This window comes from Symphalangus syndactylus, chromosome 2 (assembly GCF_028878055.3).
Source record: "Symphalangus syndactylus isolate Jambi chromosome 2, NHGRI_mSymSyn1-v2.1_pri, whole genome shotgun sequence".
Lineage (NCBI taxonomy): Eukaryota > Metazoa > Chordata > Mammalia > Primates > Hylobatidae > Symphalangus > Symphalangus syndactylus.
This window is the reverse complement of record NC_072424.2, coordinates 11,966,616-11,991,933: the sequence shown is the minus strand read 5'-3', so window position 1 is coordinate 11,991,933 and position 25,318 is coordinate 11,966,616. Positions and strand designations below refer to the sequence as shown.

The window sequence follows — 25,318 nt, the reverse complement described above, 5'->3', positions numbered from 1 at the left end:
GGAAACTTTGGACACACTTATAGAAATGCAAAATGCTCTGGGAAGTCTCAGCAATAGAATTGAACAAGTAGAAGAAAGAAATTCAGAGCTCGAAGACAAGGTCATTGAATTAACCCAACCCAACAAAGACAAAAAAAAAAAAAAGGAATAAAAAATATAAACAAAACCTCCAAGAAGTCTGGGATTATGTTAAATGACTAAAACTAAGAATAATCAGCATTTTTGAGGAAGAAGAAAAAGCCAAAAGTTTAGAAAACATATTGGGGGAATAATCGAGGAAAACTTCCCTGGCCTTGCTAGAGACCTAGACATCCAAGTGCAAGAAGCACAAAGAACTCCTGGGAAATTCATCTCAAAAAGATCATTGCCTAGGCACGTTGTCATCAGGTTATCTGAAGTTAAGATGAAGGAAAGAATCTTAAGAGCTCCAAGACAAAAGCACCAGGTAACCTATAAAGGAAAATTTATCAAATTAATAGCAGATTTCTCAGCAGAAACCCTACAGCCTAGAAGGGATTGGGGCTCTATCTTCAGCTTCCTCAAATAAAACGATTATCAGCCAAGAATTTTGTATCCAGTGAAACTAAGTGTTATATATGAAGGAAAGATACAGTATTTTTCAGATAAACAAATGATGAGAGAATTTGCCACTACCAAGCCACCACTACAAGAACCCTAAAAGTGCTCTAAATCATGAAACAAATCCTGGAAACACATCAAAACAGAACCTCTTTAAAGCATAAATCTCACAGGACCTATACAACAAAAATACAATTTTAAAAGCAAAAACAAAAAACAAAAAAACCAAGGTACATAGGCAAAAACAGTACAATGAATAAAATGGTACCCCCATCTCAATACTAATATTAAATGTAAATAGCCTAAATGCTCCACTTAAAAGATATAGAAGTATAGAATGCATAAGAATTCACCAGCCAATCATCTGCTGCCTTCAAGAAACTCACCTAAGACATAAGGACTCACATAAACTTAAAGAGGTAGAAAAAGGCGTTTCATGCAAATGGACACCAAAAGCAAGCAGGAGTAGCTATTCTTACATCAGACAAACAAACTTTAAAGCAACAGCAGTTAAAAAAGACAAAGAGGGACATTACATGACGATAAAAGGCCTTATCCAATTTTAGGAAAATATCACAATCCTAAACATATATAAATCTAACACTGGAGCTCCCAAATTTACAAAACCATTACTAATAGACCTAAGAAATGAGATAGACAGCAGCACAATAATAGTAGGGAAATTTAGTATTCCATTGACAGTACTAGACAGGTCATCAAGACAGAAAGTCAGCAAAGAAACAATGGATTTAAACTATACCTTGGAACAAATGGACTTAACAGATATATATATATATATAGAACATTCCATCCAACAACCACAGAATACACATTCTATTTAACAGCATATGGAACTTTGTCCATGATAGACCATATGACAGGCTACAAAACAAACCTCAATAAATTAAAGACAATTGAAATTATATCAAGACTCTCTCAGACCACAATGGAATAAAACTTGAAATCAACTCCAAAAGGAACCTTTAAAACCATGAAAATACATGGAAATTAAATTACCTGCTCCTGAATGAGCATTGGCTCAAAAACAAAATCAAGATGGAAATTAAAAAATTCATCAAACTAAATTACAATAGTGACATAACCTATCAAAACCTCTGGGATACAGCAAAGACAGTGCTAAGAGGAAAGTTCATAGCCCTAAATGCCTACATCAAAAAGACTGAAAGAGCACAAACTGACATTCTAAGGTCACACACCTCAAGGAACTAGAGAACCAAGAACAAATCAAACCCAAACCCAGCAGAAGGAAATAACCAAGATCAAAGCAGAACTAAATGAGATTGAAACACACACACAAATACAAAAGATAAATGAAACAAAAAGCTGATTTTTTAAAAGGTAAATAAAATTGATAGACCATTAGCAAGACTAACCAAGAAAAGAGGAGAGAAAATCCAAATAACTTCAATAAGAAATGAAATGGGAGATATTACAACTGATACCACAGAAATATAAAAGATCATTCAAGGCTACATTGAATACCTTTACGTGTATAAACTAGAAAACACAGAAGAGATGGATAAATTCCTGGAAAAATACAACCCTCCTGGCTTAAATCAGGAAGAATTAGATACCCTGAACAGACCAATAACAAGCAGCAAGATTGAAACAGTAATTTAAAAATTACCAACAGAAAAAGCCCAGGACCAGAGGGATTCACAGACGAATTCTAGAGCAGAATCTTACTAGACATTCAAAGAAGAATTGGTATCAATCCTATTGACACTATTCCACAAGATGGAGAAAAAGGAAACTCTGGGCGGCAAGCCACCCAGGCGCCGAGGCAAGAGACCGAGGACACGAGCTGTTCCAGTATAATAAAATATAAAACAAGAATAGTCACACCAGATATAGATCTTAGACATGATTATATATGAATATCATTAATCATTAGTTGGTAGCAATTACTCTTTATCCCAATATTATAATAATCCCTGTTCTATAATCATAACCTAGGAAAAACCAGGCCATACAGAGATAGGAGCTGAGGGGACATAGTGAGGTGTGACCAGAAGACAGGAGTGCCAACCTTCTGTTATGCCTGGACAGGGCCACCAGAGGGCTCCTTGGTCTAGCGGTGATGCCAGCATCTGGGAAGATGCCCGTTGCCAGGCAGACCGTGGTCTAGCGGTAGCAAAAGGTGTCAAGAAACAACACCCGCTACTTAGCAGACCAGGAAAGGGAGTCACCTTTTCCCCGGGAGAGTTTTAGAGAAGACTCTGCTCCTCCACCTCTTGTGGAGGGCCTGACACCAGTCAGGCTTTCCCGCAGTTATCCGGAGGCCTAACCGTCTCCCTGTGATGCTGTGCTTCAGTGGTCATGCTCTTAGTCCACCTTCATGTTCCATCCTGTACACCTGGCTCTGCTTTCTAGATAGCAGTAGTAAATTAGTGAAAGTACTAAAAGTCTCTGATATGTAGAAATAATGGCATAAGCTGTCTTTCTCTTTGTCTTCTCTCTCTCTCTGCCTCGGCTGCCAGGCAGGGAAGGGCCCCCGTCCAGTGGACACGTGACCCACGTGACCTTACCTATCATTGGAGAAGACTCACATTCTTTACCGTGCCCCTTTTGCTTTGTATACAATAAATAACAGTGAAGCCAGACATTCAGGGCCACTACCGGTCTCTGCACATTGGTGGTAGTGGTCTCCCGGGCCCAGCTGCCTTTTCTTTTATCTCTTTGTCTTGTGTCTTTATTTCTACACTCTCTCATCGCCACACACGGGGAGAGACCCACCGACCCTGTGGGGCTGGTTGGTCCCTACAGGAAACCCTCCCTAATTCATGAAGCCAGCATCACCTTAATACAAAAATCAGGAAAGGACATAACCAAAAACGAAAACTACAGACTGATATCCCTGATGAATATAGATGCTAAAATTCTTAGCAAAATACTAGCTAACCAAATCCAACAACATATCAGAAAGATAAGCCACTATGATCATGTGGGTTTCACACCAGGGATGCAGGGATGGTTTAACATACACAAGTCAGTAAATGTAATATACCACATAAACAGAATTAAAAACAAAAGTCATATGATCATCTCAATAGAAGCAGAAAAAGCATTTGGCAAAATCCAGCATCGCTTTATGAATAAATCTCTCAGCAAAATCAGCATACGAGGGACATACCTCAATGTAATACAAGCCACCTATGAAAACCCACAGCCAACATAATACTGAATGGGGAAAAGTTGAAAGCATTTCCTCTGAAAAATGGAAGAAGGGAAGGATGCCCACTCTCACCACTCCTCTTCAACATAGTACTGGAAGTCCAAGCCAGAGTGATCAGACAAGAGAAAGAAATAAAGGGCATCCAAATCAGTAAACAGGAGGTCAAACTGTCACTGTTTGCTGATGATAAGATCATTTACCTCAAAAACCCTAAAGATCCCTCCAGAAAGCTCCTGAAATTGATAAAAGAACTCATCAAAGTTTCCAGATACAAGATTAATGTACATAAATCAGTAGTTCTCCTATACAACAAGAGCGACCAAGCAGAGAATCAAATCAAGAGCTCAACCCCTTTTACAATAGCTGCAAAAGAAGTAAAATACTTAGTAATATACCTAATAAAGGAGATGAAAGACCTCTACAAGGAAAACTACAAACACTGCTGAAAGAAATCATAGATGACACAAACAAATGGAAATACATCCCATGCTCATGGATGGGTAAAATCAATATTGTGAAAATGACCATACTGCCAAAAGCAATCTACAAATTCAATGCAATCTCCATCAAAATACCACCATCATTCTTCACAGAATTAGAAAAAACAATTCTAAAATTCATGTGGAATCAAAAAAGAGCCCACATAACCAAACCAAGCCTAAGCAAAACAAATAAATCTGGAGGTATCACACTACCTGATTTCAAACTATACTATAAGGCCATAGTCACCAAAACAGCATGGTACTGGTATAAAAGTAGGCACATAGACCAATGGAACAGAATAGAGAACCCAAAAATAAGCTCAAATACTTACAGCCAACTGATCTTGGACAAAGCAAACAAAAACATAAAATGGGGAAAGGACGCTTTTTTCAACAAATGGTGCTGGGATAATTGGCTAGCAACATGTAGAATGAAACTAGATCCTCATCTCTCACCTTAGACAAAAATCAACTCAAGGTGGATTAAAGACTTAAATCTAAGACCTGAAACTGTAAATATTCTAGAAGATAACACTGGAAAAACCTTCTAGACATTGGCTTAGGCAAGGATTTTATGACCAAGAACCCAAAAGCAAACACAATAAAAACAAAGACAAATAGTTGGGACTTAATTAAACTAAAGAGCTTTTGCATGACAAAAGGAACAGTCAGCAGAGTAAACAGACAAAACACAGAGTGGGAGAAAATCTTCACAATCTATACATCTGACAGACAAATATCCAGAATCTACAATGAACTCAAATCAGCAAGTAAAAAGCAAACAATCCCATCGAAAAGTGGGCTAAAGACATGATAGACAATTCTCAAAAGAAGATATACAAATGGCCAACAAACATATGAAAAAATGCTCAACATCACTAATGATCAGGGAAATGCAAATAAAAACCACAATGCGATACCACCTTACTCCTGAAAGAATGGCCATAATAAAAAAATCAAAAAACAGTAGATGTTGGCGTGGATGCAGTGATCAAGGAACACTTCTACACTGCTGGTAGGAATGTAAACCAGTACAGTCCCTATGAAAAACAGTGTAGAGATTCCTTAAAGATCTAAAAGTAGAACCACCATTTGATTCAGCAATACCACCACTGGGTATCTACCCAGAGGAAAAGAAGTCATTATATGAAAAAGTTACTTGCACATGCATGTTTATAGCAGCACAATTTGCAATTGCAAAATCATGGAATCAACCCAAATGCCCATCAGTTAATGAGTAGATAAAGAAACTGTGGTGTATATATACAATGGAATACTACTCAGCCATAAAAAGGAATGAATTAACAGCATTTGCAGTGACCTGGATGAGATTGGAGACTAATATTGTAACTGAAGTAACTTAGGAATGGAAAGCCATGTGAGAGCTAAGCTATAAGGATGCAAAGGCATAAGAATTAAACAATGGGCTTTGGGGTCTCAGGGGGAAGAATGGGAGGCAGTCAAGGGGTGAAAGACTACAAATAGCGTACAGCATATACTGCTCGAGTGATGGGTACATCAAAATCTCACAAATCACTGCTAAAGTATGTACTCATGTAAGCAAACACCACTTGTACTCCAATAACCTATGGAAAAATAAAATCTTTTTTTTAAAAGAAGTTTAAGAAAGAAAAGAGAAAGGGACAGAAAGCTTATTAAAAAATATACCAAAAAGCTTTCTAAATCTGGGGAAAGATATAAACATCCAGATACAGGAACTCAAAGGTTTCTAATCATATTCAACCCAAAGAAGACTACACCAAGACATATCATAATCAAACTGTCACAAATCAAAGACAAAGAGAGAATCTTAAAAGCAGCAAAAGAAATTAAGATCCTCATATTCAAGGAAACCTCCATCAGGCTATCAGCTGGTTTCTCAGCAGAAACTTTTCAGGCCTGAAAAGAGTGGGATGATATATTCAAAGTGCTGGGGGGAACAAATCTGTCAACCAAAAATTCCTTACCTAACAAAGCTGCCCTTTGGAAATGAGAGATAAAGGCTTTGTCAAAAAAAACAAAAGCTAAGGGGTCCCTCACCATTAATCTGCTTTACAAAAAATTCTGAAGAAGTTTTTCACGCTAAAGCAAAAGGATACTAATTACTAACATCAAAACATACAAAAATATAAAACTTACTTGTAAAAGTAAGTACATAGTCAAATTCAAAATACTCTAATAGTCTAATGGTCAGATAAAAATCACTTATATCTCTAGTAGAAAGGTTAAGTGACAAAACTAAAACACCTACAGCTACAATAATTTGTTAAGAAAAAAATATAAAAATATGTAAACTGTAAAATCAAAAACATAAAATGTGAGGAGAGGAAGTAAAAGTACAGAGTTTTGTGTAAAATCAAAATTAAGTTGTTATCAGCTTAAAATAGCCTGTTATAATTACAAGATGTTTTATGTAAGCCTAATGGTAACCACAGTGTAAAAACCTATAGTGGATACACAGCAGACAAAGAGAAATAAATCAAAGCATACTGCTACATCAAACCATCAAATCATAAAGGATGACATCGAGAAAGGAAGAAATGAACAAAGGATCTAAAAAACACACCAGAAAACAACAAAATGGCAGCAGTAATATCTTACCTATTAATAATTTCCTTGACTGTAAATAGATTAAATTCTCCAATCAAAAGAGCATATATACTGAGTAGCTCAATGGGTTAAAAAAAAAAAAAAAAGACCTAATAATATGCTTCCTACAGGAGACTCACTTTAGCTTTAAGGACATAAACAGACAAAAAGTGAAGGGATAGAAAGGAGATTCCCGATAAAAGAAAACCTAAAGAGAGCAGAGGTAGCTATACTTATATCAGACAAAACAGACTTTAAGTCCAAAACTGTAAAAAGAGACAGAGTCATAATATAATGATAAAGGGGTCAATTCATCAAGTGGATATAACAATTACAAATATATATATACATCTAATATCAGAACACTTAAATATATAAAGCAAATAATAGATCTGAAGGGAGAGAGGGGTAACAATACAATAGTAGTGGAGGGCTTCAGTATCTCACTTTCAGCAATGAATAGATCATCTTGATAGGAAATCAACAAGAAAACATTGGACTTAAACTATATATCCAAGCAAGTGGCTTTCACAGATATACACAGAGCAGATATACACAGCAACAGAATAAATATTCTTCTCAAGTGCACATAGAACATTCTTCAGGATAGATCATAAGTTAAGCCAAAAAATAAGTCTTAACAAATTTAGATGATAGAAATCATATCAGGTATCTTTTTGTTGTTGTTGCTGTTGTTGTTTTGAGACAGAGTCTTGCTCTGTTTCCAGGTTGGAGTGGAGTGCAGTGGTGCAATCTTGGCTCAGTGCAACCTCCGCCTCTGGGGTTCAAGTGACTCTCCTGCCTCAGCCTCCCGAGCAGCTGGGACTACAGGAGCGTGCCACCATGCCTGGCTCTTTTTTTTTTTTTTTTTTTTGTATTTTTAGTAGAGACGGGGTTTCACTCTGTTGGCCAGGATGGTATCGATCTCTTGCCCTCGTGATCCCCCTGCCTTGGCCTCCCAAAATGCTAGGATTACAGGTGTGAGCCACCGCACCCAGCCCCATATCAAGTATCTTTTCTCATCACAATGGTATGAAGCTACATTAACAGGAGGAATTTTTGAAAATTCATAGATATGTGAAAATTATACAACATGCTCCTGAACAACCAATGGGTCAAGGAAGAAATCAAAAAAAGAAATTTAAAAATATCTCAAGATAAAAATCGAAGCACAATATGCTAAAACATATGGAATGCAGCAAAAACAGTTCTAAGAGTGAAGTTTATAGCAGTAAATGCCTACATTAAAAAAGAAGAAAGGTCTCAAACGACCTACTGCTACACCTCAAGGAACTAATCAAGAACTAGAACTAGAAAAACAAGAACAAGCTAAGCCCAAATTTGGTGGAAAGAAGGATAACAAAGTTCAGAGAAGAAATAAATGAAAGAGAGACTAGAATATTTATAGAAAAGATCAACACAACTGAAAGTTGTTTTTTTGAAAAGATAAACAAAATTGACAAATCTCTAGCTAGACTGAAGAGAGAAGAAAAATCAAATGAAAATGAAAGAGGAGACATGAAAACTGATACCACAGAAATACAAAGAATTCTAAGAGACTGAGACTACTATGAATAATTATACACCTACAAATTGGATACTACTAGAAGAAGTGAATAAATTGCTAACAATATACATCCTGCCAAGACTGAATTGTGGAGAAAGAGAAAATCCTAACAGAGTCACAATGAATAAGGAGATTGAATCCGAAATTTTAAAATCTTCTCTTTAAAATAAAAGCTTGGAACCAGATGGCTTCATGGCTGAATTCTACCAAACATTTAGGGAAGAATTAATACCATCCTTCTCAAACTCTTTCAAAAAAATTGAAGAAGTGGGAATACTTCCAAACTCATTTTATGAGGTCATCATTACTCTGACACCAAAGTCAGATAAGAACATTTTAAGAAAAAGGAAATTACAGACCAATATCCCCGATGAACATAGATGCAAAAATCCTCATCAAAATACTAGCAAACAAAATTCAATAGCACATTAAAAGCCTTATTCACCATGATCAAGTAGGATTTATGCCTGGGATGCAATGATGGTTCAATACGCAAAAATCAATAAATGTGCTTTGCCACATTAACAGAATAAAGGACAAGAGCCATATGATCATCGCAAAAGACACGGAGAAAGCATTTGACAAAATTCAACATCCTTTTATGGTAAAACTTCTCAACAAATTAGGTATAGAAGGAATATACCTCAACACATTAAAGGCCATATATAATAAGCCCACAGTTAACATCATACTCAATGATGAAAAGTTGAAAGCTTTTCCTCTAAGACCAGGAATAAGACAAGGATACCTATTATTGCTGCTTCTATCCAACATAGTAGTGGAAGTCCTAGCTATGGCAATTATTTAAGAAAAAAAATAAAAGGTATTAAAGTTGGAAAGAAAGAGTGAAATCATCTCTGCAGACGACATGGTCTTATATGTAGAAACCCCTAAAAACTCCACCACGAAACAGAAATAATAAATTCAGTAAAGTTGTAGGATACAAAATCAACATACAAAAATCAGTAGCAGGGTCAGGCACGATGGCTCATGCCTGTAATCCCAGCACTTTGGGAGGCCAAGGCAGGCAGATCACAAGGTCGGGAGTTTGAGACCAGCTTGGCCAATATGGTGAAACCCCGTCTCTAGTAAAGACACAAAAATTAGCCGGGCATGGTGGCATGCACCTGTAGTTCCAGCTACTCGGGAGACTGAAGCAGAAGAATCGTTTGAACCCAGGAGGCGGAGGTTGCAGTGAGCCGAGATCACGCCACTGCACTCCAGCCTGGGTGACAGAGTGAGACTCCATCTCAAAAAAAAAAAAAAAAAAAAAATCAGTAGCATTTCTGTGCAAACACAATGAACTATCTGAAAAAGAAATCAAGAAAACAATCCACTTTACACTGGCACCGTGAAAATAAAATACATTGAAACAAATTTAACTGAGGGAGTGAAATACATGTACACTAAAAGCTATAGAACACTGATGAAAGAAACTGAAGATATAATTAAAAGATAAAAAGTAAGAGTAAAAAGATATTCCATACTCACAGATTTGCAGAATATTTTTAAAATGTCTGTACTACCCAGTGTGATCTACAGATTTAATGCAACACCTATCAAAATTTCAATGACATTTTTCACAGAAATAGAAAATGCAATCTTAAAATTCATATGAATCTGCAGACGACTCCAAATAGCCCAAGCAATTGATAGCAAAAAGAATAAAACTGGAGACATCACACTATCTGATTTTAAAATCTCTTATGAAGTCATAGTAATCAAAACAGTATGGTGCTGGCATAAAAACAAATAGACTGATGGAATAGACTGGAAAGCCCAAAAATTCATCCATGTGTTTACATTCAACTAATCTTTGACAAAGGAGCTGAGAATATACAATGGGGAGAGGAAAATCTCTTCAACAAATTGAGTTGGGAAGATTGGATATCCACATGCAGAAGAATGAAATTAGACTTTTAATTTACACCATATTTAAAAATCAACTCAAAATGAATTAAAGAGTTAAATGTAATTCCTGAGACTGTGAAACTACTAGAAGAAAACCTAGAGGAAAGGCTCTGTGGCATTAGTTTGGGCAATAATTTTTTGGATGTGACCTCAAAAGCACAGGCAACAACACCAAAAACAAACAAATGGAATCGTATCACACTATACAGCTTCTACACAGCAAAGAAAACAATCGACAGAATGAGGAGACAACCTGCAGAATGGGAGAAAATATATGCAAACCATATGTCCAATAAGGGGTTAATATCCAAAATATATAAGGAACTCAGACAACTCCCAATAGCAAGAAAGCAAATAGCCTAATTTAAAAATGGGCAAAGTACCTGAATAGAGATTTCTAAAAAAAAAAAAAAAAAAAAATTGGCCAACAGGTATATGAGAAAACATGCAACATCACAAACCATCAGGGAAATGCAGATTAAAACTGCAATGAGCTAGCACCTCACACCTGTTAGTATGGCTATTATCAAAGACAAACTATAACAAGTGTTGGCAAGAATGTGGAGAAAAGAGAACATTTGCACACTGCTGTGGGGATGTAAATTACTACTGCCATTATGGAAAACAATATGGATATTCCTCAAAAATGCAAAAATAGAATGACCAACCTACTGCTGGGAATTTATCTAAAGGAAAAGAAATCAGTATATTGATGAGGTATCAGCACTCCTGTGTTCATTGAGGTATTATTCACGATAGCCAAGATATGAAATCAACCTAAGTGTCTATCAACAGATTAATGGATAAAGAAAATGTAGTGTGTGTATATGTGTGTGTGTGTGTGTGTGTGTATGTGTATTACTGTCCTTCACAGACACTGTGAGGTGTTGTGTTTTTATAAGATGCTTGGGAAGAAAAGATCAATTTATGCCTATTGATTGGTCTGTTGATATCTATCTATCTATCTATCTATCTATCTATCTATCTATCTATATCCATATGTGTGTGTACATATATATCACATATATGTATAATGTATATATATATACATATGTGGGTATATATACACACAATTTCTCATAGTCTATTGATATATATACACACACACATACATACACATGCAATGGAATACTATACAGTCTTAAAGAAGAGGGAAATCCTGTCATCTGCAACACCAGAGATGAACCTGGAGGACATTATGCTAAGTGAAATAAACCAGGAACAGAAAGACAAATACTGTATGATCTTACTTACATGTGAAATCTAAAAATATCAAATTCATAAAAGTAGAGAGTAGAATGTTGGTTACCAGGGGATAGCAGGGGAGAATCCAGGAGCTTTTGGTCAAAGGGTACAAAGTTTTAGCTAAACTGAAGGAGTAAATTCTGGATATCTACTGTAGAGCATGGTAACTATAGTTAATAATAAGGCTTTTTTATATTTGAAAATTACTGGGAGTAGTATTAATAGATCTTAAATGTTCTCACCAAAAGCATGCAAGGTGATGGATATGTTACCTACATTTAATAATTTCACAATATGTACATATATCAAAACATCATGTCATTCACCATAAATATATACAACTTTTATTTGTCAATTAAATCTTAAAGTTGAAACAAAATGTGGGCGTATGGTTTTTTTAATGACAAGTTTAAACTGCTCATTTAAAGGAATTTTAACAATGACTCGAATCACAACCTCACCATAAAACAGATACATCCAGTACAAGTCTGATAGTGTAACTTCACCGTTTGCTCCAATTCCAGGGTTTCTCAGCATTTTTTAGAGAACCATAAAATATGGCTACTTATAGATTATGAATAAACTTTATGCTTGTTGCCAAGTAGATTTATATCTGTGGTGTCAGTGTAAGGTTTATTATTCAGCTGCTTTGTGCAATATAAAGGGAAATCACTTGGAAAATAAAATCAAGGCAATTGGGAAATGTAACTCCTCATAAAGTCATTTTCCTTATCATTCTGAAACTTAGTGTTTTTACCTTACATTATTTTAATTGGAAGTACAATTGTCCTTTAAATCCACTTCTAATCAATAGACATAAATTGATCTTTTCTTCCCAAATATCTTAATAAGAACATACAACCTCACAATGTCTGTGAAGGACAATAATAAAAGTGTACAAGTGAATGTCTTTGAATTGGGGAAACAGCCTTTTCAGTAATTCATGCTTCCTGTTTTCTTTGTAGACTGATGAAGTAAAAATTTATTTTTATCTGATAAGCACATTTAAAAATTCTCTTGTGAGTAATATCAGGAGAACTAGCCCCAAATATTTATTAAAGGCTGTATGGAGAATGAGAGCCTTGAGATCAGACCGGGCAACAGGAAGGATAATGCGGCCTGTGCTCAGTGAGCAAATCTTTATTACTGAGATAACTTCCCCCTCTGTCTCCTATCTGCTGGGTCGCATCTTCAGCTAGATGCTCTGGGAATCCAAATTAATTTTAATACTTGCTCCGATCAAGAATCATCAGGGAAAGAAGATTTGTTGGAGAAGGAATTCTGCCATGCCTTCCAGAGAATTCCATTCCTCTACTGGTGCATGATTTGAATGTCTCTGACTTTGGGATGTGCGGCTCACTTTGGGAAGTGCGGATAATGCAATTTGGATGAATTCAGTCTGTCGTGCTCGATGCAGCAGGGCCTCTCGCAGTGATTTGGTGTGGAGTATGCCCACCAGCTCTTACAGTCTAGAAGGTTTTCCAACACAACCACACAACCTTAAGCCAAAGTGAAGAAGGGAAGAAGGCAGGTGATCTGGAGGAATGCAAGAATACCAAGATGCCAAGAGCGTTCAAATGGGAGTGAGAGGAGAGGAGAGGGAGTGAAGGGGAGAAAGAAGGATGGGAGTCAGGAGGGCTTTGTAGAAGAAGGGGATGTTCCTGAAGGGTTTTCTACACATTCGAAAGTTAAGGGGACAAACTGAGAGAGCCATGGAGGAGGACCCTGACAGGTGTCCTCAGAGGGGGAAATGAGCTGAGAACAGAAGGGGGCAATGTGGGCTGAGTTTGAGCACTGTCAGGCTGAGTTAACTGCAGTGAGTACACGCAGTAGCAGTAATTCATAGCAAAGTGCTCGGCTGAGAGATGAAAGCCACCAGAGCCCAGCTCAGGTATTACAGGAAGCACAGGAAAGCATCTGGGTGTAAGAGATGAATAAAAAGGCTGGACTTGAGAGGGGCTTGCAAGGTTAGGCAGGATTTTATAGCACAGAGAGGAGGAGGAACAGACAGGCTTCTCTCAGGTGGTTTCGGAACCCTGATCATGAATGTTTTTGGAGTGAAGGAAGGACAGGAAATGAGACCAAATGGAAAGGGTGAGAGTGGGCAGAGTCAGGCTGACAGGGGTCTGGGTTTTGGGGTGAGGGATGGAATCCAGGGAGGCTCTGAAGCTAGGCCCCCAGCCTAGAAGGAGATAGCCAGGGCCAGGTTCGAGGAGCTGCAGTGGGCACAGGATACAGGCACAATTGTGTCAACAGGGCATGGTGAAGACTGCCACTGACTGAGCACCTGCAATCTGCAGATGTGGCACCCCCTATGACCACAGGGACTGTATCCTTACTGCCTGCAGTGGCTCTGCCCCCTACTACTTGCAGGGGATATACCCCTATGACCTGCAGGGCCTGTACCCATGTGACTTAGAGGAGATGTATCCCTGTGACTTGCAAAGACAGTACCCCTATGACCTGTAGGAGTTGTACCCCTACTGCCTTCAGGGCCTGTACCCCTATGACCTACAAATGCTGAACCCCATATTGCCTGCAGGGGCTATCCCCTCTACAGCTTGTAGGGACTGTGTTCCTATGACCTGCAGAGGTTGTACCTTTACTACCTACAAGGGCTGTACCTTCTACAATCTGCAAAGGCTGTGCCCCTACGACCTGCAGGGGCTGACCCCGTACTGCCTGTAAGCTATGGTTTACCCCTACTGTCTACAGGAGCTGTACCCCTGCTGCCTGCAGGGGCTGTGCGCCGTATGACCTGCAGATGCTATACCCCCTACGGCCTGCAGGGCCTGTGACCCTACTGCCTGCAGAGACTGTGTCCCCTACCTGCAGGGGCTGTACCCCTCCCACCTGCGGGGACTGTACCCCCCTAATACTTGCAGGCACTGTCCCCACTATGACCTGCAGGGGCTGTGCCTGATGCTTCGCACTTATTTTTAGCCTATCCTGCTCTGGATTCATCCCATAAGGTGGAGCAATGACAAATTCTGGAACATGCTAATTCCCAGATTATGGCCGGCCTTTGAACACGACCCAATCCACTTGGGACCCCAGGAGCTGCATAGTGATGATGGGGAAGCCTTACTTATCACTCCCAGGCAACTCTGGTGAATTGCACAGGTAGAGCCCTGACTTGGGAAGGAGAGAGGCCCTTGGGTTGGAGTGTTTCTAATGTCGGAGACTTGAAATCAAAAGCCAGCTCCCCTGCCACCTTCCCTTGGCATCCCTGGGTATCAGCCTCCCTCTTCCACATCTCACAGTCACCACCTCCCACTGATCCTCTACCTGAGAACCCCTGGCATCCACCACCTTCCTCATCCCACGGCCCTGCCCAGGCCCCACCCTCATCATGTTGTACCTGAAGCTACACTACCAGCTCCCAGCCTTGCTTTTGACCTCAGAACAAGGTTACACTTAGCAGCATCTACAGTTCATCTTTCCTGGGGCTCCTCTTTGGCCCCTTCGCCTCCCCGCCCATCCCCATTTTACCATCCAATCATAGCTAAACTGCATGTCCCCAGCCTCCTTTCATCACTGTGTGTTCCCCTCCTCACCCACCCTGCCCCATTGGCATCGTTCTCCCCCACACTGGGAACGTTCCTCCCCAGGGTGGGAGCAAGGCTACCACCTATGAGTTTCCACAACAATCTTGGCAAACTTCTTTCATGGCCCTATGAGAATCCTATGACCACTGCCTCTTCACCCGCCTGCTTCCCCACAAGGTGGGCAGACTAGGGTCTGTGCCTAGCACTGTGTGGGTTCTCAAACAAGGCACGCTGAAGAGATGGACAAAGAAGTTCCTTCTATAGACTGGATTAAGAAAATGTGGCACATATACACCATGGAATACTATGCAGCCATAAAAAATGATGAGTTCATGTCCTTTGTAGGGACATGGATGAAGCTGGAAACCATCATTCTCAGCAAACTATTGCAAGGACAAAAAAACCAAACACCACAGGAGAGAGACTTATGCATTGTATTTATTGGCTCTGAGAGTTCAAACCACAGGTGACGGGATAGTCAAGACAGGTACAGACTGTAGCTAGGACCTTGATGATGCTACTTCCTGGTCCCTCTAGAGTCCCCAGCTGTTCACGAAAATTTTCCTGCCTCCAAACAAGGAGCCCTAACCCTAATTAACACTCACCCACATGCAGCACTCTTCCCCCGGCCTCAGAATTCACTCAGGTGCTCAGAATTGACTAGCTACCATGAAGTACAGCTGGTCCCCTGGCTCTCACCATAGTAATCTCCTGCGAGTCCAGGGACTGGTTTCTTTGGCATTGTCAGCTGCCAGGGCTCCCACCTGAACCTTTGAGGTTCTGCTCCTGAGCCAAGACTGCTTGACAAACCCCGATCAGAGGCAGCTACCCCAGCACAAAAAGCAAATAGGAGTCTTCTTTTTAGCAGACACCTTGACACTGTAGCCAGAGCTCGTTCACGCATATGATTTATTAACTAATTTAGCATGTAAGAAAAACATCTGCATTTTGCTTTTATCATCTTGCCAGCAGACAGGCTGAAGACAAGATGTGTACTGCAGACTTGTTTAATAGGGCCTTAAATATTTCTTCTCACTTGCCCGAGCTTGTATGAGGCTCTGGTTTCAGAGGCTGTCTGATTTCACTGACCTAACACAAACAAACCCAAAAGTAAAGCTCTCATCAACACATAAATACGGCAGGGATGGTCAGGGTGGCCATAAAACCCATGTTGGCCAAGTCCCACTTTGAGAGCATGCTGGTTGCCAGGACTGTCTTGGAATCTGGGGAGTAAAAGGTACTCAGTTAACATTCTGAACTGAGCCTGGTTACCTTTTATTATATACAATTTTAAGACTTTCATTTAAAGGAATGTGAACTTGTAAGGATATTTGTTTTGGGCAAACACCACAGTTGGATGATATAATGAGTGTAATGGTGTCTCCCCAACAAAAAGATATGTTTAAGTCCTAATCCCCTGTAACTCTGAATGTGACTTCTTTGGAAATAGGGTCTTTGCAGAGGTAATCAAGTTAAAATGAGGTCAGACTGGATGAGGGTAGCCCTAATCCAATGACTGCTGTCTTTATGAGGAAAGGAAATTTGAACATAGAGACACAGACGCAGGGAAGATGGCCATGTGGAGACAGAGGCAGAGACTGTAATGCCGCATCTCCAAACCAAGGAACATCAGGGACTGCAGGAAGCCGCCAGGAGCAGGGAGGGAGGCTGGACACGGGATTGCCCACTGAGCCTCTGGAAAGTAACCAACCCTGTGGAAACCTCGATTTTGACTTCCAGCCTCCAGAACTGCAAGAAAATACGTTTCTGGGCTTGTTTTGTTTTTGTTTTTGTTTTTGTATTTTGCTTTTTCTGAGACAGGGTCTTGCTCTGTTGCCCAGGCTGGAGTGAAGTGGTGCGATCACGGCTCACTGTAGCCACGACCTAGCGAGGCTCATGTGATCCTCGGACCTCAGCCTCCCAAATAGCTGGGACTACAAGCATGCATCATCACGCCTGGCCAATTTTTGTACTTTTTGTAGAGACAGGGTTTCTCCATGTTGCCCAGGCTGGTCTTGAACTCCTGGGCTCAAGGGATCCACCCACCTTGGCCTCCCAGAGTGCTGGGATTACAGGCGTGAGCCACTGGGCCCTGCCAGTTCTTGATCTTTTTAGCCCCCGTGTTTGGTGATTTCTCACAGCAGCCCTAGGAAATCAGTGCAGATGGCAGAGGCCACACTGCCTCTGGCGCTTTGGATGATGGTGTCCCAGAACACTTGTGGCCGGCAGAATGGCACAGCCGGGAGGTGCTGACCCATGAGAGGAGAAGCCCAGCGCGGCACCACACTGAACAGGTTCCCTAAGGTCTCTGGGTCTCTGTTTCTTCCCAAAGTGAAGGGACCTGACTGAAAAGGAAGCCCTCAGTGCCATTTTGTGTGTGTACATGAGTCTTGAGCTCTAAAGTGGCATCATTCTATATTTGCTGACCACAAATTTGGTAACCTAACCATGCTCTCAAGTAGCATCTTCAGAACTATTGAGGCTGAGATGCCCACACAGCCTGGGCACCATCACCCAACACTGCCCAGGGCCAGTGTAGGCACTGAAGGCCCCAGGGGTCTCCTGGTGCTGGCTTTGGTCCTCACAGCAACTTGAGAAGTCTGTGCCTGAACCCAGTTTTCTCTTTATTGGGCCAGAGACGAAAAAGCTTCCTGGAAACTAGATCCCCATTGAGCCTATATCTGCCAATGGACTTACAGCACTGGTCAGAGACGCATTTTCCCATGGGGAGCTCTTTGCACATCCCCTTTCGTTAGTACACTGGAAATTGTCATGAGGAGGGAGCAGCAGGTATCTTGGCAAATATTTAGCCACAGGGAAGGATGCATTCAAATTCATCCTTCCCCGAGGTCTTTAGACAGCTCCACCAGCAGAGTTCTGGTGGAGGGAAGGAGACTTAGCCTGCCCGTCGACGGGGGAGGTTCACAGGAATTCTGTTACAACACCCTTTTTCTCAGTCCCCCAGCCACCCAGAATAAGATCTTGGTAATGTTTGCTAAGCTGCACTTTATTGAACATGGTTATTTCCCCAAAAGACTTTTATTCTGAGTTATACTCATGATTTCACCTCCTAGGGGCCAAAACGTTTTCCTAGGAAGAAAGTTCTCATTCCTCTCTCCAAAGGAATAAAACTGGGGTTTCTCCAGGCCTCTAGATTTTAAGATTTGGGTTGGCAGGCACTAAGTATGTGCCCTGATGTCCCCCATCCTTACCCTCATTTCTTTTTGTTATTCTTGCTAGTTTAATGGTCTGTTTATAAGCTCCATGAAGAAGGGACTGAGGTCAGTCTTGCTCCCAGCATGGCACCCAGAGAAGGTTCCTGATAACTCCCTCTCCAGTGGGTTAGTAAATGCCCTCCCTCACAGGGTCAGTGTGACACTGGCCTCACAGTGCTGGGAAGCTGGCCATGTATTCTCTGAGCTCACAGCAGGAAAGGGGTTTCAAGATGACAAATGTTGATGTAGACAAGCTGGAGTCAACCTCTCACCCCGAAATCTGTTTTGCAATCTATAAAGGGCAAAGGGGATCTCTTGCAAATATCTATTAGGAGCCAAGAATTTGAACTTGCTACCCTGGCTGCTACAGTGGTGTGGCTTCTGTCCCAGCTGTAATGGTAAATTGGTGTCCCAAGTTGTTTCTGCTGAGCTCAATGCCCATATGTGATCTCTCAAAATGGGCTGGCTCCAAAAACAGGCTTTATGATGCTGAGGGTCAGCCACTTGGAGCCATAACAGGTTCTGCGTATGTCAGTGGCATCATTTGGAACCATCACCCGAGTGAAGCCTCCAGCTCCAGGAACCCCCTGCCCCTGGTCTTTTCCAGTCTCCACAAGCCACCTGCAGCTTACCACTCAGAGGATGGGGAATTGTGAACTGCTTCTTGCTGGTGCGGATGGGAAGGAGGCTCTGCTTCTGCCTCAGGTCCTCCTTCCGCTGGGCTTTCCTCTGCTGGACCATGTGTTCGAGCTTCTTCAGCCGTTCTTGTGAGCGAGAAATGAAGTGAGGCTTACGAACTTCCAGTGCTTCCTATGCAAAGCAAAGAAAATAGGCCATTTTTAAGAGCAGTGACACAGAAAGGCAACACATCTGTCTGATGTGGCCAAGAAGCCGATGGCAAGCACAGTACTCAGAGACCAAAGGCCACAGTGCAAAAGTATGTCACAATTTTCTTGCACATCCTTGTGTAAAGAAGGTAACAGGCATGTTGACAACACAGGTCCTGGGGGTCAGGTCTGGCCAGCGCCGAGGCCCCTCCTGCAGCAGGATTGACCGGCAACTGGCATCAAAGCTGGGAGTGCAGAGTGTATTTCTGCCCATTCATCTTTCTAACCTGCTGAGTCATTTGTTCCCAAAAGACAATCCAAGAGCCCTACATTCTGTATTCCAAAGAGACATGAGTGTGGAGGGCATGGAGGTGCTGAGTCACTTGCTTCTGATGCACTTGGAAGCCCCAAGAAGCACAGACACAGATCATCCACTCGGTGTGAAAAACGTGCCCTTTCAGGAGGCACCACAACTGCAGCTAAAGAAAACAGCTTCTCCTCCTGGGTAGAAAGAGCTGGGAGGAAACCTTTGCCTATACAGAAGGTTCTGTGAGCTCCACAAACCATGTCAGAAGTCCCTATGTCTCCACTCCCACCTCCTTGCACTAAGCCAACCACACAGGTCTCCTAAACAAGACTAACTGCCATTCCGCTCCGTCCCAGACACTGGGCTAGGTGCTCGATGTGTATTCATCACCTCATGGAGTCCCACAACTGTTCAGGAAAGCAGGCATATTTCTTTCCATTTGACAGATGCAAAAACTGAGGCTCATGGTAGTTTGGTAGATCACATGGTAACACCCCATCCACGGGAACCCCATTCTTTTCCTGCACTGCCTTTTATGGTCTTAACTTACTATTCTTTGAGTGTCTCTGCTCAAGTTGTCTCCTGAAGTACTACCCATAGCCATTGGCTCAAGTTCCATCTACCCCAGGAATCCCTGTTGAAATGCCCTGTTGAGCCAGAGCATGGTGCTTCACCGATGGGCTTGAGCAACAGTGAGTCACACGTTTACCTCCGTGCTAGGCTGTGAGCTCCAGGAAGTCATGGGCCATGTCTCATTGACAATGCATCACTCACATAGTAGGAGTCCTGCGTGTATACGCTCAGCAAAGGCTCACTGGGCGTGCTGCCATGACTGAAACATTCCTCTGTCCCCTTCCTCTTCCTCTGGGAGCTCAGAGTGCCCAGGGGGAAGAAGTCTGGGCTCAGTCTGTATCACATATGTGTCCCTGGCAGCTACGCTGGGGAAGAAGTCTTCTTGGCCGGCTCCCCACATGGTGCCAGCCACCAGGAACAGAGAACCACAAGGCACAAGTCACTGGATGTGCTGAAGCTTCAAGAGAGTTCCATGCCTAAAGAGATAACCCCTAGGAACAGCCTGGTGGCTCAGGTTTAGCTGCTGCCTTGGCTGCCCACCCCACCAAGAATGGCCTTAGAGAATTTGGGGGCACCATGAATGCCTCACCCAGGTCCCACCAAGCCCTCTGGGTACAGGAGCCAGCCAGCGGAGCCATCTCCACAACTGCAACTGCAGGGAGGTTTGCAACTTATTAAGTGCCTTCCAAGAAGGTGAGGCTAGCTGTGCAATACAGTTAGCAGAGGCTTTCTCTGAGGTTGTTTGCCCTCCTAATTTTTATTTCTCCTTATTTTTTAAACTTTATAAAATGTGTGCATACTACATTTTATAAAGCAATTGGGAAAAGATGCCAAACTAAAACTTTCCTATCCTTCCACTCACGACCATGTGACCTTGGGCATCTTCACCTCTCAAAGGCTCAGTGTCCTCATCTGAAGACATTGAGATCTGGAGCCCCTATAGGCTCCTACCTCCTGGGAGTCTTGCATGGATTGGAGGCACTGATGCCTAGGAAGTGACCTGTGGAACGCTGGAGCATCCATCACTGCTGCTGTCACTGTCACTACTGATAGTATTTGATCTTCATTCTAACCTGGAGGAGTCAGTGTCATTATCTCCATTATTCAAACAGTGACAGAGTGGCCCAGAAAGCTTAGGGGACCTGCCCAGTCACACAGCTGCTAAGAAGTGAAATCCAGTTTCCAGCCTCAGAGGTGGAAGTGAGGTTGTGTGCTCATGGACTCCCTAGGAAATCTCTCCCTTTGGCAGGAATCAAACCAGGACACACAGAAGGCCTTACTTGCAAGGTCAAAGATCTTGCAGGTGTTTGCTGAGGCTCAGAACAGTCTTCGGACAGGCCAGGGCTCCCTGCTCCATCAGAGGGTGCTGGTGAGGGTGCTGCTGGGGAGGGCTCAGGCGTGGTGGGGTCCTCACTCTTCTTACATTCTTTTATTTTTACAACCAAGTCACAGCATGTGTAATCTCCTAGGAGAAAAGATTTAGAATCCCATTTAGAGGGCACCAAGTGATTTTCACCTGACTCCTCAATACCATTAGACACAGAAGACAATTTTGAAAATAGAAACGCCAGTGGATTATTAATGGGCCTCATTAAGCTGACAAGATCATGCCTCATCACAGAGCCCCCGGCCGCCCTGGTCACAAGGAAGAGCGTTTGCATTCAGCCAGACTTCAGGACCGGCTAATTATGCCAGGGAGGTATTCCCTAGGCTTCTGATGGTTAGGATGGCTTTGCTCAAAATGAAAAGAAACTTTTCTATTCAGTGCTTCATATTAAGTGTGTCCTGTCCAATTATCACAGTTCGGTTGTTTTGGGACAGTGTATTAATCTACCCAGTGCTTACTACACTGATGATATAAGGACAGGGCACTGGTATCCAATTATAGAGCCCTCCCCTGCACTTGCTGGAGACGACCACTGGCTTTGCATAAGTAATTGGGATGACTTCTCTCTCAAGGCTGGTTTGGGGCTCTTCCTGGGGCCATTTTGACTTTCCTTTGTGGAAAAGGTCAGGAAATGAATGGATCCAACAGCATCTCAGGCAGGACAGTTTCTGATTGATTGGGGATTAATGAGTATTCACTGCACACTTACTGGCTTCAGCTGGCAACACAATGTCTTTCACTCTGTCCTTAGCCCACCCCTCCCATATGAGCCCCACTACTTGCCTCACTGCACCTTCCCCTCAACACAGTGCCCTGCAACCACCCCAGTTCTGAAATGCATGGCAGCCTCTCCCTCACTCCTCACCCACATGCTCGCCTATCTCCATAAAGCCCCTTTGATTCCTCTGCCCAGTAGACTCCCACCCTCCAGGATGAGTCCAAACCTTCCAAAAGCCTCCCTCCCCTTCCCAAGGCACGACCCATCCCTGCCTCTGCTACGTCACCCCAGGGAACACACATCGCTCATTCAGCAGCATCCATCACCAGGTGGGGTTGGAAGATGATGTTTTCATCCCACAAGCCTATGACTCCTTCGAGGGCTGGACCATATCATATCCACCCTGCATCTCTCCACAGCACCAGGTACCCAAAAGGAGCTCATTCTGTGGGGAGTGGAGAGGTGGCCTTCTGGAGGCTCAGCTGTCCGTGGGATGCATCTCCATGATTACAACGACTACAACTACAACTCACCACTTATGCCTGGGTCCTCCCTCTCCTGGGTCAGCTGTCCAACCTCTTTTCAAAACCCACCCACAGTTCCTATTAGCTACAAGCCCAAGCCAACTGGACTTTTCATGGCTGTTCATGGTAGATGTCCCACCTGCAGCTGTCGCTTTGGAGTCTCTACCAACAGCACACCACTTAGAAGGTTTCCAGTCATGCTCTTTCATTTTTCTGAGCATTTGCTCTGGTTCCTTCTGGAAAAGAGCGACCACTCTGCCCCACCCATCCCCCGTCTCCCGCTGCCCCTTCAGGCCTAACACTAGCCCCAACCCCCATCCTGTGGAGTTAATCTCGCCTCTGCCGCACTGTTTCCATGTCTTCTTGTGAGCATGTTTTCTAGTTCACCCTGTGCACAGGGGTGGAAGCCACAATTTCTCTGCCTCCTTCTCCACCATTCTCCCCAGCACCAGAACCAGAAACCCAAGGGCCAGCCCTAACACTCCCACTTCTTCACTGCTCAAAGACCCATCCCTGGATCCTGAGCATCTCTGCAGCCACGGCCCCTCCTGCGCAGTGACTCCACGCTCTCCTTGCCGGCTGGGCCTCAGCCCCCAGCCACGCTCCTCTCCCATCTGTCCTCCACATTGCGCACGAGGCAGTAGTTTCCTCTCGAGCAAATCTAATTATGTCTCTTCCTCTTCAAAGGCTTGGCTCTGCCTTCAATCCAGACTTCCTAAGTGGGTTTAGAAAGGCCTTCCAACCTGACGCACGTGACCCCTGCAGACTCACGCCAGCCACTGCCATCCCCACAACCCTTGCGCCCTGGCCCAACCCTCTGCAGGTCCCCAAATCAATTATGTTCTTCCTGTCCCAGCTCCTTGCATCATGTGTGCCTTTCCCTTAGCCTGCAATGCTCTTTGCCCTCAGGTCTGATTTGAAAACATCAAATATACTTTCAAGCTCCTACTCAAATCACTTCCTTGGCAAAGACGCCTCTGCACCGACCCTCCTCGGAGTGTCAGGGGCCGCCCTCGGCTTCCCCATGGCCCACCACACAGACATGGCTACGCTGCTGACCGTTTCCTGCACCGACTGAGAGCCTAGAGGGCAGGGGATATAAAGCACAGTGTCTAGCGTACAGTAGGTGCTTAATAAATGCTTCTCTAAACGATTAATGAATGAGAAGCTAGGGATTAACTTGGGTTCCAAGTGAAATTACTTTTATTACTTTTATAATTGCCATAACCAATTTAAATTTTACAACCCAAGCTGATATCTTTCTTTCTGTCCTTTTCCATAGTTCTTTGAGAACAACTTTAGAATGATAGGAAATGTAAATTTTTTCTGCTGACATAACCGGGCGCCACAGGACATTTTTCCAATGTGTTCTTGTGTCCTTTCTATAACATTGTTTGTTGCACCATTTAGTAGTGGTCAGCAACTTGATCCCCAGAGAAATGATGACTGTGTTCTAATTCTTTGTTTCTTCCTCTGTGGGAGGCTGAGTTTGGGACCTATCTTTTGGGCACGTGAGTTCCAGTGTCTCATGCTTGTTAAGTGCTGGAGACCTGTGGGAGCCTCGCCCCTTAGTCATTATATCCCTGCTAGTTAGTCACAGGGCCACAGTCAGCCCAGCAGACCTGCTGCCTTCAGAGCAGCCACACACACCTGCATCTCCAACCTTCCTTAGCTGAGCCTGGGAATCTGCTGTGCACCTGGGTGTGGTCTTCTCTCAGCCTCAAGGGGGTACTGGCCTTGCACACAGTGGGCTTGAAAATCCCTGACCCACATAGGGCTGCCTCCTGGGTGCTTGGGAGGTTCTTACTTGGCAACCATTTGTCCCCTCTCTGCTCTCCCAGTTGGAGAAGGGGAGGCTTCATCAGGTGAACGGTGACAGTATGCATGAAATCCAGGTAGGCAATCAACAACTTTTTATCGAATGTCAAGACAGAATGATGTCATCCACCACCTTCGCCCCTTACCTTTGGGGAACTTGCTTTCTATCTGAACACCATTATCTTCCTGCGGAGATGCACATACATCTTGTAAGGGGCAAAGAAACCCAGGAAAAAGGATTCTGGGTGTCAGGAAGCTTTGATGTCGTCTCTCTGTGGGCTCAGAAAGGTCTCTAGACAGACAGTCATTGCTTGGAGAGCTATCCCCAATGGGAAGGAAATGTCTAGTGGGCTTCTGTTCCACTGGAGGAGCAGACACAGTCATGCATACTTCTCCTTGTTGCCTCTTGCTGCTTCCAGAAAATACTTTTGTGTGTACTAAAAATAAAATGAGAGTTGTGCTCAAAATCTCTTATGAATCCAATCTAATGTACTGACTTCTACCGCACATGGTGATTTTCTCAGGACAGACTTGGGGGGGGAGTACAGCACTGCAAGTTCGGTTAGGATCGCCATCTGTACACAGTGCTGTCTTGGATTGGGCTTGAAAGAGATTGTGCTCAGTGGTGTCCTTAGGAACTCATATTATATTATCTGCAGTGAGCAACAGAATGAGTTAGCACCTTGATTCTGGGGCCAGAGTACTTGAGTTCAAATCCCACCTCTGCTACATTTAAACTTTCCAGCCTCACCTATAAAATTGAGGTGAGGCAATAATATAATGGACTAATATTAAATTATTTATTATTATATTATTTAGGTTTCTGTAACCA

At 42.8% G+C, this 25,318-nt stretch overlaps 1 protein-coding gene across 9 annotated transcripts in view; it reads right to left on the bottom strand.

Moving 5' to 3' along the window:
* C2H10orf90 (chromosome 2 C10orf90 homolog) overlaps positions 1–25,318 on the bottom strand; it is a 251,921-nt gene that overhangs the window by 15,417 nt on the left and 211,186 nt on the right. For 7 of the 9 annotated variants that reach the window (XM_055245816.2, XM_055245843.2, XM_055245850.2 and 4 more), the window contains 3 exons: positions 24,633–24,923; positions 21,320–21,504; positions 18,965–19,142 (listed from right to left, as the gene is read on the bottom strand). In XM_055245816.2, the coding sequence (XP_055101791.2) occupies positions 18,965–19,142; positions 21,320–21,504; positions 24,633–24,923 (654 nt within the window). The remainder of the gene's footprint in view (positions 1–18,964; positions 19,143–21,319; positions 21,505–24,632; positions 24,924–25,318) is intronic. The other 2 variants (XM_055245836.2, XM_063616755.1) reach the window with 1 other exon arrangement.